General features: G+C 33.2%; 1 protein-coding gene across 3 annotated transcripts in view; it reads left to right on the top strand.

Annotated features, from left to right (window-relative positions):
* LOC143461909 (stabilin-2-like) overlaps window positions 1-20,918 on the top strand; it is a 208,184-nt gene that overhangs the window by 139,708 nt on the left and 47,558 nt on the right. For all 3 annotated transcript variants that reach the window (XM_076959847.1, XM_076959848.1, XM_076959849.1), the window contains exons 32-35: window positions 4,954-5,111; window positions 7,378-7,517; window positions 16,860-17,010; window positions 19,104-19,249. In XM_076959847.1, coding sequence (XP_076815962.1) covers window positions 4,954-5,111; window positions 7,378-7,517; window positions 16,860-17,010; window positions 19,104-19,249 — 595 coding nt within the window. The remainder of the gene's footprint in view (window positions 1-4,953; window positions 5,112-7,377; window positions 7,518-16,859; window positions 17,011-19,103; window positions 19,250-20,918) is intronic.

The following is a 20,918-nucleotide window of genomic DNA, read 5'->3' as shown; positions in this document are numbered from 1 at the left end:
TTCGATACCCAGTTGATACCCTGATGAACAGTTTCATGTAATATAAAAAAATTAAACAAATAATAAAACTTGCATGTAAACAAGATCGGCAATCAAGCAACAAGACACCATTGCAAACTATAAGTTGTGGAAAGACTTTCCTCATCTGAGGATAAAGATTGTGATACTATACCTGAACAGTTTGTTAGGAAACTTTTACGCCATTCACATAATCGTAGTTAGTCTTAGCCTAGTTTTGGCGTTCTTGTTTTATGGGTTTGTACAAGCGAATAGAGAAAAATACTGTTACTGAATACTGTAGTTAAAAACAGCAACGAAATGATTGTTTCTTTTAATCTCCCAACAACATAAGTCATAACGGTCCCTCATATTTCATTGGCGATGTGTACATGAAAAGTAAGTAACAACGGTCCCTCATATTTCATTGGCGATGTGTGCATGAAAAATGCATCAATGGCTGCAAGTTGGCAGTAGAGTTAAATTAAATGGACGTTTAAAAACAATCAAGAATCAACAAAGTAAATCATTAGAGTTACATTCTCATTTTCAAGACAACATGGAGTTAACGGACGGATCACACACAACTAATAAAAAGATATTTGAAAACTTTTGTTCCACTTATTACCCACAATTCACTCATAATTTCCAATTCTACGTCAATAAAAGTAAAGTTGTACTACATGAACATGTAACTACAGTACTTCACAACTAAATAAAGCAATGAGACAATTAAGCTGTGCTAACTGGGCGTATTGTAGGGGTTGTGAACTGTTGTTAATTATTATTTTGCTTGGTTGATTATTATATTATGCATTGATATAATAATAATTATTATATATAATAATAATTATATATAATAATAATAATAATTATTGCTTGATCAATTGTTCGCTAATCTGACTCCATTGATAGCTCATTCTTTGACCCCTGATAGCCTAGTTAAACGTCACAGTACCAAAACAAACTGTCAATTTATTGAATAATTATTTTTTATTGGTCCTTAAGGAACGTTTGGTATTCTTCAGAACACAGAATAAAACTGCATTCGACAATAACAGACTCGCAATATCAGACTGACCATATCAGAACTAATACATTGAGCGCTGCAGTACGAATTACACAATTCGGAAGTAATCAAAACCAGATCGCATATTCTAAACACGGCCAAAATATATTACAGTACTTACCGTTAAACACACAATATTATGGTGATTGTAGTAGTAATTGTAATAAGTTATATAATTGGCATTTCAAGAAGCGATTGTGTGTTCTCCAGTTAGATGAAATGTAATATTTAGACAGGTGTATTATCCTTGGTTAATCATGTTATTCAAACATTGAATTCTTAAACCTACATAGTGACCTAGTATATGAGTGTTTTCAAGTAGCGTCGCATTTTAGAGTGTATGAAGTTGGATAGCGCTTGTGGTGAAAAACCTCGGTGACGTAGAATATGTTAAATATTGCATATGTTACACGTAGCATGATGTAAGCAACATATCTGTCGCTGATAGGCTCATATATATCGATATAAAAACCTCGGCTTGGTTCATATCGCTCTTTTCTCCTTTACCTTCTCGCTTAGTCAATTGAAGTGATAGCTCTATTCGGATTAGAAAATCGATATGAAATTGTTTCTGATGTGACTACGACTATATTTTGGACAATATAACAATTTAGACTTTATGAATGTTGTTCTGACTTAAAGAAACAAGCAGAGATAGCATACGCAATGGAGTCAAAGATAAAATAGTCAGGGAGTTCTAAAAGAAAGACTAAAGCCTTTGGCTTTTTGGCTTTAGTCAACACTAGATTATATATTGACAACTCTGGATTTGATTTGTGATCACTGTGTAACGTACATTAAGTATTGGTCCGACACGATGGAAATCATGAAAATGCCAAACTTGCACAACTAACCAGAAGCGTTACTAAAGTAGCCAAAAAACAAAATAGATAATACAATAATGACATCTCAAAAAAGTTGTTAGAGAGACGAATTTCATCTGCACTACATTTTTCCTATACGCAGCACTGCGTACAGTCTCATAGGTTGGGAAGCACTGTTCTATACGAATATTGTCGATGAGCAGCTTGAGGAGTATTTCATGTGATTTGCGAAAAGTTTTTAATTGGTTACAAAATTTGACATAAGTGATGAAATAACATTTGTACATAAGAAAAAAGTTTAAAGGAAAAACTGAACGCTGATACACATTTAATTTCGGAATTGGTAGACAACATAATCTGCCCACAAATCCATTCAGATTTTCAGCTAAAAATTTTTTTCTTTTGGCACATGACTTGTCGTTGCTGCATGTAATCTCTCTGCGTTGTACAGTAAGCATCATATTAAGCACAAGGGATGTCTCTGGTTCAAACAAAGTGCTAGGCAGTTGATAAACATTTCTTGTTGTTGATTTTGCAATCTTCTTCATCCTTAGTTAATTCCATTTTATTGCATTCACCAGCAAAAGCTGCAGATGTACTTCATTCGGTTTCTTTGATGTTGGTATGTGGGAGTGTATAGATATGGACTCAAAAAGGCTTGGCATCTCTCGAGTCAATGTTTAATTTTTCTTTTAACTTTCTTTTGTCCTATGTTTATCTCTTTTTTTTTCGCGCTTGGATAGATAGCAAAAGAAAATTTCTTTTTGTTATGACAAAATAACCTCAAGCTAATCATATGTTGGACAAGTGGCTTGGCCTTGATACTATGGTATGATGACACAATATACGTAATCTTTGCCCACTGTCTGACCATAACTTAAATACTTGGCGGCATTTGCTTAAGCACAGCTTATCGTGTTAGTCTATTGAACAAGTTCTGATTGACAATCATATTTTGTTTTATTTTTTTTATATTGTGTTGCTCGAATCTGGAACTTCTTTCGCCAGGGTCACTGAATAGCAAGTATTCATATAATTAGTTCATGATTCACTACTCACTAGCCTATTCATAACACAGCCCAACAACTAAATTTTTTTCAAAAGGCATGACATGTTAGATCGATTTAGGGGTATATCATAGGTGCTGAGTCCGAAAATGCCATTACTTTTGCTGAATTGGCTCTAGTTTTTGAGATATTGCTTCGTCCTACATATACCATGAAAAAGTAGAAATGTATGCTAGTGAGTAAAATAGGTTAATAAAAACTGAAGCCATGTGAAGCAGCTTTTTAGTTTTGCCCAAATGTTGAGTTGTCTGGCACAAATTTCTCGCTTTGGAGGTAAATAAGGCCTTAGATTAGTTTATATCATCTTCCATCAAGCACTAAGATAAGCTTTGTAGCGCACTGATAAGGCAATAGTTAGTTTTATCCTAAAAGTTATCAGTTAAAGGCTATTTTGTTGAATAGACAACTTACGCTAATTTATCCTCCCATTTGAGCTGAATAATTATGTCAGATGGCAAGTATCTCATGACCGACGATTAGTAGGCTCAGAGTTATCATGCTTTTTTAAAGTCAGGATAAAGATAGTGTACCTTCAGCCATGACTTTAATTTATGCTTTAACATTTTCAGAAATTTTAAGTCACGGGTGTTTTAACTTTTAAGTATATGTTATAAAAACGAGTGGTACAGCTAGACGGAGAAAGTGTCGTTATGACCCAGATGTGTTTTGCTACATCTGTGGCGAGTACACGATGAAGAAGCAGTTTTAATGTACAACCTGCATTCAACTTTTTTCGATTGGATTAATTGAAAAAAAGTGTGGGCTATACTCCAATAAATATGGTAGTGAATTTATCGCAACAGTTACAATTATTTCTACTATTGTTTGCCTTTGGACTGGGTTTTTTTTTCCAGTTTTGTATTTGATATGTTCTTTGGTATGGACTCAGTAGATGCGTGAGTGTTTTGTGAAACCTTTTCCTGTTGCTTCACACTTTTTGTTTTCCTCACCAATGTGGCCATCTTCTTTGATCAATTTATGCTGGCAAGTGAATAGTTTCAAACTTTTTTGCTGTAATTTTAAGATATCGTTAATTAAATCGATACATCACCTTAGAACGCTTTTCTTCCACTTTGAACTTTACCTTTTTTATTAACTTTTAGAGACATTTTTTACTTAAAGCTGATAGCTACTACTATGTAACATCTTCAGCTTTATTGTAGAACACAAGAAAATGAACACAAACGATAGATTAAGAGTAACTCCCAAATGAATGCGTGGCACTTCTGACAAAGCCACGGTACCACATAGACATTGACTGATATTGCTACATAGCAGTGTAATAAATATCACATTTTGTGCTTGCATTTTAATTGGCATTTTGTCAGGACCTAGTTGCTAGGTCTTTGTTGCTTTCAGTTATACACATTTTTGATTTAAGGAAAGTTTTTTAATGAGCTTTCGCAGTGTTATGAGATCTGATAATGATTGTAAGATTGCATCACCAACCTTTAACCAAACTATTTCATTGCACAGCTAGTTTGTTATTACCGGGGTAGAAAATGAATCTTTAATTCGGTAAAGAATGTTTGGTAAAAGATTCGATAATAAATAACTGGACTACAAATGATGAAATTAAATGTGAAATGTCTTTTATTTAAATTTTGACTATTATAACAAACTTAGGGAAGAATGTTTTGGCTCATTTTTCCTTTTACTGAAATATTACATCAGTAAAGGTCTCCGGCGCCTGAATTTAGCCAAAGTCACCAGGCTAAATTAGTTTAAGTTTGTGCAATATGTTTTTAAACTACGTTATTGTTTTGGAATAAAATTCCAATGAATAGAGTTTAGGAATAGCTTTATAATATCACAAAATATATGCCTGTCAGCACTTTGATATGAATTGTTTTCTGGTATCAATATTAATTTATATGTTGCAATTATTTACTGTAATTATAAGCATTTTGTTATATTTGTACTATTACAATTTGTTTAATATATAACCCTTTACGAATGAAACCTAAAGGACAGTTATATGATATTCTTTGCACAGGGAGTATATTTGTTGAGTTACAAAGTGATACAAGGTTTGCAAGTTTTATTCGAAGACGTATGATGAAGAATGCTTTAAACTCACCTGGTCCAATAACAGCATTTTTACCAGATCTAACTCTCATGGGGAATCCTGTGATAGATCAAATCATTGAACAAGTATGTTAATATAATGTGAAAATGACAGTATTACATTTTTGCCATAATTTGTGATACAGGATAATATGCAACATTGTTTATGACTATTACAATCTAAGTGTTGAAAACTATTTTGATTATGAATTAATCAATAAAATATCTGTCAAAGCCTTAGTTAAAACCAAGTTTCACTGTGGCAACCCCAAAAATTTTTGTTATACAGCCGAATCCGGTAAATTGCATAAGCCAAGCCTTTTTATGCGATTAAATGAATTATGCGTTTATGCAAAAGTGCAAAGTCCACTTACTGTCTTACTTGACGTGCGAAGCTGGTCACGTGTAAAGACATCAACACGCAAAACACTAACATTTAATGTGTATTGCGATCATGCATTCATTCAAACACGCAAAACACTCTAAGATTTATTGTTTAATCAAAAAAAATACTGCTCGATTGTTGTTTAATTTTATTTTGTATGCTTTCTTGTATTTGTGTTTCTAAACAAACAAATGTGGCCATGTCCGCCCCTTCAAACTGTAGTCGTCGGCGAATTGGATCAAGTGCATTCAAAGCTTCTTTATTTTTTGGTGAATCGCAGCGATTGCGTCAGCAGAGCTTTCTTCATTGATGTCGTCTTTTTCGACTTGTTTGTTTCGTAAAACTTCTTCACATATTACGGCATCATCTTAACGCAACGCTTAAATGAAACTAAAATAGTGCGAATGTTAATGTCTGCGTATTGACAGCCACGTGATAATACTTAAATTCGGCATTGTGTGTTTGATTGTTTTGTAACAAAGCGCAGTACAAGTCGCAAAGCTAACGCATTGTGTGTGTGCTCCCAGTGCACGTTGTTTTCAATTTTATCTATTAAAAACCTTTGAATAATCGAATAAACCACCTTCATTTTTATTCAATTAAGCGTATTATGCAATAAACCGCTATGCGATAAACCGAAGTATTATCTTTACAAATGATAGACTATGGTTTGGGATTTGCGCTCTTTATGCGATAAAACGGATTATGCGATTATCCAGAATGCAATTAACCGTATTCGACTGTATTACCATATATGCTGGCATGTAAGCCTATTTGGCAAATAATGCAATACTTAAATTTACTTAAAACAGGGGTTTTAGGGAAGTAATAACCCATGTTTTTCTCTTTCTTGAACAGCTGGACGAATTACAATTAGCAACTAGAGCATTAATTTTTCTTTGAATTGTTTTTGTGATATACAGGATGGTCCAAAAAGATGTATCCCCTTATGATAAAGTAGCAATTACTATTGAAAGGAAAAACTAACAATTTTTTTTTCGTAGCCCAGTTTCAAACATGTAATTTTTGGCTCAATAGTTTATAATGTTATAATGTTCTCAGTCCAAGAACTTTGGCACTGATTCACTGTGGCTACTCACACATTGAAGTTTGTAATCACCCTATTCAACATACCATTGGCAAATTTCTTGATCTCTATTCGGATATTAATCTTAGTACTTTAATAGTTTTAGATTGTTAGCATAGACCTTGTCTTTTAGACATTCCCACAGAAAATCATCCAAAGGGATGGGTCTGGAGCCCAAGAGTGATTCGTAGTCCTTACAACAGGAAATAAGCTATCTCTAGGAAAATAACACAATATAGGGTTTTGAGTGAACCATTGGTGCAATTGCAATGTTGCTCCTTTTTGCTCATACTTGTGGCTTGCAGTAGTCAGGCACTTAACGAAAATATAATTTTTATTACTAGTCTAGACTGAAGTGGATTTGCACAGAACATCTAAACCAAAAGAGAATATGTTAATGCCCAAGAGCCCAAATAACAATTCATGCTTCACACTGTTGTGAAGTTAAGGAAAAGGCTGGGGTTGAATTTTTGTGGCTATCTATGATACAGTATGGCACTTTGCATTATGGTAAAAGATGGTGTTATTATTAGCAAAAACTTCAACGCATGAATGGTTTTTCAAGACTCACGTCATTTTGTGTTACTTAACCAACTTATAATAAATAGTTGATGATGTTGAAAAATACAACACATAAAAATTTTCATTTATGTTTGTATCGATTATGACATTGTTGTCAGTTTTATAGCATCAAAACATAGCATTTAGTTTATGTGATGTATTTTGTTTAGCAGCAGCCTTGTTTAACAAAAGGAAAACCCTTCATTTTAGATAAAACCAATTTTCATCTACATTTTTATTTTCTTGAAAATAAATGGTGTATAAAATCAAATTGCTGTTTCCAGAATAAGATAAACAAAAGTAAATTTTTGATTTTGCAGGGTTTGCTTGGTCATATTGTTGGTTGTAACCAATATACTGTAGAACAATTACATAACATTTCACAACTTCATTCTCTAAGTGGAAAGTTAATAAACATTACCTCATCTGAAGATTCAATATTTTTAAATGGTAATATAAGGTAAGCAGTTTTCTGTGAACATTTAACTACATTGCATATGTCTCTTTATGCCCATTGTTTTTATATGTGCTTTTGTATGTATGGTTGATAATTAATAAGGGTAAGCATAAGCCTCAGTTAAATCAGCAAAAACGATTAAATGTATTATATGTTTTGATTGACTTTTGTATGGCAATGTCATAGGTGTCTCAGTTGCCTTAGACATTTTTTGTTTAGAAAATTTTAGGTTATGCAGCAAAAAGCAACAAAACTGTTCAAATCCGTCATTTTCTTCCCAAAACGTTTTGAGTTCCCAGCATACACGGCTAAACTTTGAAGTATTGCCTACTGAACGATACTTGCTCGTTTACAATTGCCGCTTTAGCAGTTAGTGACCTTTGTGATGTAACAATTACTCATGGTTCACTTGCATGGGCGCCGAACTTGGGCGGATTTTTCTGCCCTGGATTTTTCTAGCAAATAATAGCGATTTTACGTTCTTGTAATCAAGATGTTGTTGCTACTCGTTTGAAGAGTTGCAACTCCAATCCGGTCACTTCGACTAAAATTTCCTCATAGCTTGCTTGTCATGATATCAGATGCAACAAGTTTTGAAGACTTAACATTTTTATCAATGCGATGCAACACTAATGGACTTTTTGCACTCACCCATTTACTTGTTACACGTTACATAATAAATTTCATTGCGAAACAGGTGACTTTCTCGCGATACAATAACCATTACTACAACAATGTAATTTATTTTTAATTGAACTCTAAATTAAACAGTTTGTACAATAAGATGACCAGTGGAAAATTTGTTTAAACACGATCAAGGCGAGTAAGAAGAGCTCTGTTAAACGTAATGATGTAGAAAGGTCAGGCAGGCAAACATCTATTACGTCGTTTTTCGCTCGAAATAGACCAGGGGAAAACGACAATGAAGTTAGTTTGCAGCATGAGAAAGAAGACGTTTCGACTTCAGATCCGTCCATTTCCTGGTTGTTCCGAAAGTTTCAATATTAATGTTTCAGCGGAAACTTTAACAACTTTGGGCACTGCAGAGAAATATGTTTTACGATTGCTTGAACAGCACGAATGGATAAAATATGATCAACAAAAAGACGTGGCTATTTTTTCAGAGTGCAATTGGGCTTCTTCAGCAAATCATGTGACCCCCGATGTTATTTCGACTTTCAAACATAAGTATCCAGTTTGGCTGACAGGATACAAAGATTGGAAGTACATCAAAGGTGCCGCCAAGAAACACAGCGAGAGTTCCCTTTACAAGCGCTGTCTTGACGCAAAGCTGAACTATGCCGGAAAAAGTCACGTTGCCACTTTAGTTAATTCAAAAGCACAAGAAAATCCCAAGCGAAATAGGATTGCACTTGAAGCAATATTTGAGAGTATAAGATTTCTCGCTCAGCAAGGTCTAGCTTGAGAGGAGAGGACATGACGACAGCAAGTCGAACTTAGTGCAAACGCTTAAACTACTGAGGAAATATAATGAAGATGTGTCACTCTGGTTTGAAAGATCAGCAAAACCGAAATGCATAAGCCATGATGTACAAAAGGAAATGTTGCAAATGATAGCAGAGGCAGTAATTCGTGGTGTTGTAGCCCATATTAATAAAGCAAGGTTTTTCAGTATAATTGCAGATGAAGCTACGGATTTTTCAATTTAGGAACAGGTTTCCATCTGCGTTCGGTATGTTGACGAGAATTTATGTGTCCAAGAACATATTTTAGGGCTTTATGCAACCGATAGCACAGATTCTCTCACCTTATTTAACGTTATTACAGGCTGCGTTACTTCAGTTTGACTAGACTTGAAAAATTGTCGAGGGCAAACATATGATGGCGCAGCTAACATTCGTGGCCATCTCACCGGTGTGCAAGCACGGTTTAAACAGGCTAACCCAGCGATGACATATATTTACTGTGCAGGTCATCAAATAAAATCAAGCTACAATCAGTTTAAACTCAAATGAGGCTGCAGCTCAATTAAATCTCTCCGACTGTTGTGTCCCACAAGGTGGGTTTTACGCCTCTCTGCTCTGGATTTATTCCTTTCTCAGTATCAAACTGTTCTGGATTGGTTGGCGAGTTTGTCAAACGACTTCTGAATTGACAGTTCCACACATAGTAATGCAAATGCTCATCACAATTCTGCTATAAGTGGTAGGCTAGCATAACCAACAAGTCTAGAAGTTTTATAAAAAGCAAAAACTTGTAGCATGGCTGTTGTCGCAAATAACGTTGATTAGAAGTATATTTTATCTTATTTTGTGTTTTTACAACAATCCTTGACACGAGGAATTCCCAAGCATTTGAACCCATTAACTTTTCCGCCCTACATTTTTTAAACTTCTGCGCCTATGTTCACTTGTAATTGCTTTTATCAACAACTGGAACACGTGTATGTTTGACGGGAAGTGGCTTTCCATATGTTTAGAGGAAATTTGGTCAGTGCATCCATGTTTATGTTAAGAAGGTATTTGCAGTAACTAGTATAATACATTTGTGTGACAGCAGTGGTAGATCTAGTAAATTTTCAGGGGGCTGTCACATTCGTTTCAATTTTAGAAAATGGATTCCCCCAAAACAGGAATTCTGCCAAGTTTATTTCACTGTTGATTTATTTGCTTTCATATTCCAACTGATAGTGCATTGGTTAGTGAATTAAACATATTTGCGCTTTATTGAAAAGACTAAATCGTTCTTAGCTCACTCCACTGCTTGCTTTCGTTGTTAACTGATTTGAATTACAAGACCGTGCAAATTTTCATAGGTTGTTGGTTACCAGGGGTAATGTGTTTTGTTGGCCACGTTGATACTTTTGCAGAAAGAACGGAATGCGTTATTAACAATGTGTGATGTAACCATCACAATGATTGCTTTAATTACATTATGATGCTAATATTTAGATAGAAATTTTAATCATTACGTAGGTATAACAGATACCCTGCGACAAGTTGTGCTCAAACCTTGTCATTAGGACATCTTTTTTGCTAAAAGCGCCATATCATCGACATATTTTAAAGGGATGTATCTCTGTATCAGACACACTTATATCTTTGTTGAACAATCGATTGATGATGTAGTAATTGCTTTGTACATTTGTATGTCGAGCCTATAATTTCGAAATTCGAACCAATAAAACAAATGGAAAATTAGTATGTGTTTACCTGTCCAGATGCAAATCACTCTGAAGACAATTACTAATCAGTAATAATCATGCCTTAGAGTCTAAGGCTAAGACGCTGAGAGAGAGAGATTGTTTGAGACAAGATGAGATTGAGGTGAGATGAGTATTGAGGAATAGCCATTAAAGCCATCAAACTTCAGGCTTCATTTCGCCCATTGGTTATGGTAATGTCATTGGTACATTGTTAATTCTCCCCACTAAAGCGCCAATCTTTAATAACAGGTCACGTAATGTACATGTACGTATGGCAAACAGCCACTTTCAAACATCTAACGCTCAACCACAAACCTTGAAACATATGACCTTAGTGTGTTGTAGTTATAGTATAGTTAGTTGTATAGTTGAATTCGGCTATTGAATCGCATATTCACAACTTACTTAGTCCTAGCCTTTCGTCGCATATTGAGTCAGACTGAGAATTGTGATGTCACAAGAGCATGAGATTTGACACTTGCAAGGTCGCAGCAATGCTTGCTTGCTGGCTTTGCTTTGCTGGCCAGAATAAGCATTAGTCCTATATATTTTATTTCCTCACTTGCTGCCGCAGTTAAACGGAAAGCGATTACATGGTTGTAATGTCTCTCCATTTTAGAAATGTTTTAATTGTCCAAATCAACCCAACCTATGTCAAGTAACAGAGAAAAGTTCAATTAATTTCAGGTTTATTTTCGTGCTGGATCCAGAAGCGTTTGTGTGCTTTTTTCTCTCCAAAGCGGCCGGAAAGAAGGGTCTAGGATTCGGTTTTTCCCCTGGTGCGACCCTGGGGGTTAATCGAAAATAAAAGGGAGCTATAATTTTTCCTGTTATCAGTTGTAACTTCTGTTAAAATTTGGCGTCTATAGACCTCGCCATTGAAGAGCTTTTCTGGTTTGTAAAATACACACACAGACTGAGTAAATGTCACATATATGTAGATAGATGAAAGTTTAACAAATTGGTTCAAGAGATTGCCGATAAAGGCAAATAAAGCTTGAAAAGAAAATGGATATTAATGTATATTGACAAATAATGGAAAAGTGTTAGTTAGAAAACATCAAATTGCATTAAGGTATAAGATAAAAAATAAAAATGATATCATATAGATAGCATAATTTATTCATGTTGTGCTGATAAGAAACACTTATTCATTGGCGATGACTGTACTCAAATTTTCCTATAAATTTTTTGAAAAACCAACATAACGCATAACCCTTTCGAATGTAGAAAACTAATTCTAATGAATCTTTTTATTCCTAGAACTGCATTGAAGATGATTTATCTTTATTTGATTTATATATTATACAATAACAACAATATATATAAAAACACTTGCAGAATACTACATTTCAATGTGAGATACCATAATAAAAACCTAGAAAAATTAGAAGAATTTTTCACTTTTTCAAAGAACTCGCCAGTAATATGCACACCTAAAACAAAGCTAAAAATAAGATTTAGTAATGTGGAACTAAAAAACTACTTTGATACATAAAGACTCTAAAACCAATGCGGGGTGTAGCCATTTATATACACAATAGTATGAATTACTATCAATTGCGAAATGACTTGTAGAAAATATTACATGTTACAGAGTTTTGATGTTAACTTGTAAAAAATTAAAAATTACAACCAAAGTAGCAAATACTATAATCTATTCAAGAGCAAAACTAATGGGCTATAAATCTTATTCATCAAGACTAGAATAACAGAAATGTCTCCCACATTAATTGATCATACTTTTACAAATGAATCTCATCAGGGTAATAAGTGCTCAGGCATTAACACGTGGTTTATCTGATCATCGTGTTATTTACATTGCATTAAAAAAATAAACCACTAACCCTAAACAAACCAAAAAAGGAGTTAATAACTAAAATCTCCTTAAAGACTTTCTAAATGACTTAAGACTATTTGTTGAAATATGTGTGACAATATTAAGACATCAGATGTTGCACATTGATTTCTCAAAAAATTGCAAAACGTTGTTGATAAATATTTTCCATACAAACAATGGTTACTCGGGGCATGCTTTCTTTAGTTAAACACTTACTTAAGATAAAAAAGCAAACTTTTTTATAACTAGACTCTGACCAAAACTCAATCTCAAATAATTGCATACAAGAGGTATTGAAATAGATTAACTTACATTCATATCTGTCTTCCAAGCAAATCCATTATATCAAAAAAGAATTTAGAAGATTTAAAAAAACTCAAAACGCTACAAAAAAGAGTTTGAAAATTGTCAAGAAACTAATAAACAAAGTAATATGTACCCATATCACTTGAAATATATGATATGATAACAACTGAACCAACCGAAATCTACAACTTCTTAAGTTAACACTTTGTAAGCATTGAATACAAAAAAATGATACTGATGACTCTGATAGAGTTCGTAATTGTGCTTACTATATTAACAATTTACTCTAAAAATAGATTGATTTTATAGAAACAGATGAATAAAAAATTCAACTAGAAAAATCAAATATTTCAATTAAAGACAACAAATCATGTGGATATAATGATACACTAGCTGAAGTATTAAAAGCATTCAAACATCTACACACTGGACATATATCATATGTATTTATTAATTATTATGTATTTATCATCATATTTATCAAAGCAGTAAACTCCAGTGTTTATCCACCAGAATAAAAAATTGCTAACGTGATCCCTGCATACAAAGTAAAAGGGAATTAATAATAATGGTCCAAATTATTAATTATCATCTTATTAGACTATTAAGTAAACTAAATAAAGTGTTTAAAAAAATTCTTTGTGGCAAAATTTCATAGTTTATAAATTAAATTTACACAAATAAAGTTTGTTCCATAATAACTTTTGATGAATGATGGGACTTTTACATTAATGAACATAAAAAATGAAATCCCACCTTACAATGTAATTATCTAAAGTTATCTTCACTGTTAATTAATAAAAATATTTTTTATTTGTAATGTAATCTGTTTTATTCGAACAACAATCTTTGATCCAAAAGATTTGCGTTATTTATAATTATATCTTTGACATTATTTACAATGTACTTTAGATTGCTTTTTATAGAGGTTTTTATTTAAATTCGCAATCAACGTATTCCTATTCGGATATACATTTTACTGCAATTCACATGTTTCTTCCCCATATGTAAGAAATTATTAACTTTAGCAATGTTGATATTATAGCTATTACGGTAGAATTCAGTCAATATGTTCAACCGCGGGAACAGCCGATTTTGGGTGCAATAACAACCATTTTTTCTACAATATTACTGTAATCAATCAATGTATACTACTGTATTCATTTAACACACTGAGCCAGAATAAGCAAGACATTTTGGCCGCAATAAGAAGATAGCTTCAGCTGCAATGACCAACTGTTTTAACTGCAATGATTCATGTTTTATAAGGTCTGTTTGATTACATACTTATGCATAATTATAATCAGGTATTGTTTTTACAATAAATAACTATTTACATACACAGCACGATTAAGTTTTTGTTCATAGTAGGCCATTATTTGAATGCACGAAAGAGCAATTTTCATGTTGGGGCATCGAAAAGAGATATATTTAGTAGTGACTGAATGTATTAATGAGAGTTTTATAATAGGGAATGAGTAGGAAATTCTGTCTCATGCATTTTGGATGTAATAGATGTTTGGTTGTATTAACTGTGAATGTAATATTTGGATTCTGCTGTATTGCTTAATACCTGGCTATAACTCCCTTCACAGTGAATTTCCAAATGACTTAATTTTTAGATGAAAATGGACCTGTTGTTTTATTTAACATAAAAATCTACGAAAGTATGATTCCTTATAGATTAATAATTCACAGCCCAACAAAAAAAAAATTTTTTTGAGGTGCCAGCGATGTTTCAACGGATTTAGGGTAATTTGAGGTCGCTGATTCCGAATTTGGCATTGGTTTTGCTGAATTGGTTCTAGTTTTCGAGATATGGTTATTTTCTTTATTTCAACATTTTTCACTATTTCTGACATTAGTGACAGTGTTTTAGCTATCACGTCATCGTTTGTGTTTAGGTTGAAACCTCAGAATAGACTCAATTGTGATTCTCATTAAATAGACCTACCTTATTTGTCGATGTACTGATACAAAAGGCGTTAATTTCTCATGATTTCTTGAAATATTTAATGCACTGAAGGAAAGAATCGCTGACCTTGATCAAGTTTGCTTCTTTCGAGTTGCAGGTGTATAACACGTTACTCTTCTTAAAACTAGTTATTAAGGCGACCGGTTGAGCACTGCAAAAGCATTCCCTTACCTGCGTTTACATCAGTACCAGGTTTGCAAGAAACAGATATTGAGGAAAAGCATGAAATGAAACATTTACGAAGAAAGCTCTTTCACTCCCGAACAGTTCACACAAAAGGAGTTTAATGATCTTATCAGAGACTTTAACTTATAAAAAGAAGCATCTGAGGTTTTAGCTTCCAGACTGAAGGAGAAGAACTGTCTAAAGGCGGATGCAAAGATAACAGCTTACCGGACTGGAGAAGAGGAACTCTTTCCCTTCTTCAGTCAAGATGCAGACCTTGAAAATTGAAATGATATAACTGGACTTCTCCTCAAAATGAAAGTCCTAGACTACAAACAAGAAGACTGGCGATTGTTTATAGACAGCTCTACCAGAAGTTTAAAATGCATTCTGTTGCATAATGGCAACTGCTATTCATCTCTGCCAATTGCTCATTCAACAAAACTGAAAGAAGAGTATGAAAATGTGAAATTAGTTTTACGGAAGATCTGCTATGCCGAGCACCAGTGGTCAATTTGTGTTGACTTAAAGATGGTGAACTTTTTGCTTGGACAGCAAAGTGGATACACTAAGTATCCCTGCTTTATGTGCTTGTGGGACAGCAGGGCAAAGACCCAGCACAGGGTAAAAAAGGCATGGCTCACAAGAGAAAATCTAGAAGTAGGCAAAGCAAATGTGATTAAAGAACCTTTGTTTCAAAGAAAGAAGATCATTTTACCACCTCTCTATGTCAGGCTGGGGCTCATGAAACAATTTGTAAAGGCTTTATATAAAGATGGTGATTGTTTTAAATATTTTTGTAGATGTTTTCCAAAACTGACAACCGAAAATTTGAAAGCAGGCATTTTTGATGGGCCTCAAATTCGCAAATTAATCAATGACTCAAATTTGGAACAAGCATGAACAATGTGGAATTCCAAGCTTGGTCTTGTTTTGTGTCTGTGATGAAGAACTTTTTTGGAAACCACAAGGCAGAAAACTATGCAGAGCTGGTAGAAAATATGCTCGAGACCTACCAACAGGTAGGGGCAAATATGAGCATTTAAGTGCACTATCTCCACAGCCATTTGGAAAAATTTCCTGACAAATTGGGTGATTTTTCTGAAGAACAAGGGGAGAGATTTCATCAGGACATAAAGGTGATGGAAGAATGATACCAGGGCAGATGGGAGAAAAACTTGATGGCAGACTAATATTGGTGTTTTCAGCACGATTGTACTGACGTCCGCCATAAAAGAAAGTCATACAAAAAGCGATTCACCATCAATTATATATAAAACAGACTTATTAGTTATTACACACTGATTGATTTAGTATTGTGATATTTATGCATTTGACTATATTACTGACTATTGTCCAAGTGTATTACAGTTGGCTGAGACCTGAAACCTAGTATTGCGTTATGTGTGACATGAGTGGAATTTCCGAAAGTGAAAAATCTAAATATCTCAAAAACTAGAGCCAATTGAGAAAAATGATTGTCATTTTCGAAATCAGCGACCCCAAATTAGCCTAAAATCGTTGTCAAATCCTTGGCACAAAAAATCGTGTTGACCAGTGAATTTGTCGCTTCTGTAGCATTATATTTTGGTGTAAGCTGGCAGGTGTAAATTTTTATTGCTAATCCCATAAATGATTAATGAAAAATCCAAGGAAAAACTAGCAGTCTGAAAAAAAAATTGAGGATCCTGTAAATGTAATCATGTCAGACTCTGGCTCTTTTTTATAAAAGCTAAAAATTAGATATGTCATTATTTAGGTTGCAAAACTGCACTCGCTTTGACTGGCAACAGTTAATGTTGACAACGTTAACTGTTAATTTCAATTTATTTTAGTTTTTAATTTGATTTGAATATGCAGGCTTGCTTTGGTTAATTTTGTAATTTATTGCAGTGTGCAAATGGGTGGAGTACTTGCTAATGGCATATTTTACGTGGTTGATGGACTTCTATTTGATTCTTCAACCAATATGAATTTTCATAAAAATATGACTTTTGAAGTTGGTACTTACCTTGAAGCTCTCGGGGCACATAAGTTTTCTCAGGTATGATATGTCTGAACTGAACAGCTTAATTTGGTGTGTTATATAATCTTATGTCATTTTGTTCTTTCTATTATATAAAAAGTTAGGCTTGTCGTGTAAAATAAGATTTACTTTCCATTCATAACATGATATGGAAATAAAATTATAATGCCATAACTTTGCGTTGGTCTTCCAAGTACGTGAAATTATCCTCAAACGTACATATTTGAATTTATTTTCATTTTTAATTCAATTTATTTATTCGTTATTATTAAAATTGCTGTTAACTTGTTTTTTAGTTGTTTTTGGTTAAGCATGAATGATCCTCTGTGAAAATGATATTACAAAAAGTGAAATCTAAGTTAAATGCACTTTTAAATAGACTTTGTGGAGAGTGATTGTTTCTTTTTTTTCTCTTCTTTGAGGTCACACTTCAGCAGAGTTGTCAGTTTCCCTTCAAATGGTATGTGTCTGAAGAAAAATGATAAAGTTAAAATTAATGTTTATGCCTAGGATATAACACAAGGTTTATTACAAGTTTCAAGACATGTTAGGGATGGGATGAAAATAAAGTTTCTTCAACTCATCAGGTAAAAAGAGTTTAACTAATGAAAGCGATCACTAATATTAAGCCCAAGTCTTTTCTTACGACGTCAATGTTCTTGATATTACCAATTAATACTAAAACATACAGCAGGTGTACGTTTGTAGCTGAAAAGCAACATAACATATAGTTGCAGTGCAATGAACAGGACAACACAAACAGTGACATATGTTTATAGAAATCAACTCCTGGAAATGTGGCTTTTATCACTACTTTATTCCATACGTAGATTGAAAACACGTTGAGTATTGCATAATAGCAAATATCAAGATCAAATCACATTGTAAAAACAAGATGTCTGATGACTGGGGTTTGCATTAGATATGGTAGGCTAGGTCAGGGAGTCTCAAACTTTTTAGTTTTGCCACGCCATTTCAGAAAAGATATTTCTATGCGACCCTTTGATGGGTAGACTATACGTTAAAGATATTAAAACAATAAACATCTAATTACAAACCTGAAGTGGTGTTTTGTCTCTGGCAAAATCATACAAATGCACACAATCTACCAAAGTATAGTTGCTGTTAGTTGCTGTAGCCTGCAGTAATAAAAGAACCGCATAATGGAAACAACAAAGCGAATAAAAAATTAACAAAAAACAATTCAATTTATTAAAAACAAAGAGATAAAGGAAAAATCCTCATTAAAAGCTTGTTTTTTAACATTCTGTTATGGTTTACCAAGTACCTTCTTGGTAATGCAGTTTGGAATTTATTAAACAGACTGTGGTGGATGATATTTAGATCTGATATTAGTCGGCACAGTGGCAGAACGGTTGGTGTGTCTGGCTCATAAAAATTTGAACTGCGTTGGACATTTACATTGTGCTACTATGGTAAAACTTTTAAGCAAGATACTACTTACTCTTGCTTCTGTTTTAGTTGTCCACATTAAAAGTTTTAGATTCCTGCAATACAATACAAAAAAATCAAGAACCAAATAAAAATGTGTGTTCATCAAAACTTTCCCAAAGAGTAATCATTGCTGAGTAAGTTATGTGAAATCTTTTCTTGATCCAAAGATTTAGATTATGATTCCATGCTATTCCAGATAACATAAAGGTTTGAATTTTACTATCCGTATTGCGTATAAATGGTGCAGTTGATTATGTAGTTTACTTCATGAGAAAACCTTTGTTCTCAGTTATCTGTTTCCGTTAATAAACCTTTTTTAAGAAACATATGCAGAATCATCAATTTAAACAAGCAGAGGGTAGAGAAACAGGTCAATAGGAAAATATTTTTTATATATCTTTAAGCTTTGAATTGCAGTGCCAATTAGCACTGTGAGGTTGAAATATCATACTTAAATTGTTTGCAGTTAAACCTTTTCTATTTAGACAAAACTGTAAACACAGAAAGCATGTGAAGTACTTTTTGGAAAGTACATCTTATAAGATATGGATGTCGTAAGCATTTCCTGCATCATGACTGCAGTAATGTTAGCATATTGCTTAGAAATAGCTTAGGGCATTAAATGTCCTTATTTAATATATTGCAAACTGTTTTAGATGCTGCAATCTACATATTCCTTGGATTTACTTTCTGATCCAATTCATGGGTCATGGACATTGTTTATTCCAACAGACGAAGCTTTTTTGCATTTATCACCTCATAAGCAACGGCAAATTTTCAATGATGTCAGAGAGTATACAAGGTTTGATGTATATTTTGCCTCTATATTCTTTTTTTGTAGATGCATGTTTTTTTTTAAAACTCTTATTACACATTGCAATAATTCTAAAACTGAAACAGTTAACACCAAAAATTTGTTACAAGCTTGTCACATATTATGACATGGGTATTAGAAATTATTATCAAGAACGTGGATGTAGTTGCGATACAAAAGCTTCCGAAGCTGTCAGAAGACCAAAATGTAGCTCACGATCTGCTAACGCAGTGGTTGTTTGGCTAGTTTGTATGGTCAAAAAACATCCGCTCAAAAGATTTAGGCAAATTAAACATACATATCTGCAGAAGTGTAACGCTTACACTAAAAAAATAATATCATTGTCAATCGTACTAAACAAGCAATGTCGCTTTGTTCGTAAAAAAGTTTTTTTTTTAAAGTCTTATCTTATTTATAGTAAAAGGCATGTATGTATTTGCCATTTAATGTTATGGTATTTTGTATGGAAATACACGATGCAATGTTTGTTTTTATTCACAGAGACCACAACACATTAAAACACTAATTTCCAAGCGAGTATTTTAAAAATACTAAACATCTGTTCAGCTTTTTGATTTGTATCTGTTGAACTGTACTGTGTTATGACTTGTTTTTTTTTTCTAATAGCAAAATATTTGCAAGCACTTGGCATTTTGAATGGCTGTCTTCACCACTCCAATACTTACTAAAAATACAACTTGTTTAGTCAGTATTAAGAAAAAAGTTCTCTCAGCACTCTTTTTCGTGTTTTGGAATGATTTAAAATTCTGGTAGTGTGACCTAATAACTGAAAGACTAGTGAAATCATAACTGATGTATACAACCACTAGTAATAAGGCATGACTTTTAAATATTATGCTTGGACTAAGAAAAAAAATTTGACACACAATTGCACACTTTCTAATGATTACGCACTATATACTGCAGTAATGCATTATTTGTAAGTGTATTTCCAGAAGTACAAGTTTTACTATTGATCTGATATGAAGAGTGAATGCTTTTTATATCATTACCATAACAGGATTGTCACATTTGTTTTCCATCGTTACTTGATATGTAGTTGGTTTAATTTTGTTCCACAATGGTCTCAAGCAATCAAGCTTTGGTAGTGGGAACCGCTCTTCAACATTATGGAAAACAGTTCCTTTCCTAAAGTTTCCATTTAAAATGCTTTAAATACATTAATTAACTTTGTTTGCGTTGAAATTCTACACAATTGATTAATAGAGTCATGCTTTTCATTAAATTGTACTAATAATCATTTTAGTACATCAGTTTTGCATAAGCTTTGTGTTCGCTAATTGTTTGAGTCTTTTCTTTGCTGAAAAGGATCATTGTTCCAAATTTTTTTGACTTTGTAGTCAACTTTTGTAAAGGAAAGTAGTTAATAAAAGAAGGTTTACATTTTTCAAACAATAGAAAATAAGCTTTGTTGATGTCTCTTTCTTCAAGTACTATATTTCATGCATATCAATCTGGCTTAAACTAGGATAAGAAGTTTCCATGTTATGCAGACTAAAATAACCTTAAAGGTGGCATTTTTCAGGTTGTTTAATTAAACCGAAATCATAATGACACAGAATGACAAGAAGGTGATTGGACAAATACAGCACTTTTCACTTTAGTTTTGTATGAGTTTGTCTAAATATGATCCAAG

The sequence above is a fragment of the Clavelina lepadiformis genome, chromosome 6, assembly GCF_947623445.1.
Source record: "Clavelina lepadiformis chromosome 6, kaClaLepa1.1, whole genome shotgun sequence".
Lineage (NCBI taxonomy): Eukaryota > Metazoa > Chordata > Ascidiacea > Aplousobranchia > Clavelinidae > Clavelina > Clavelina lepadiformis.
Note: the sequence above shows the minus strand (reverse complement) of the source record. Positions and strands in the feature narration are given on the sequence as shown.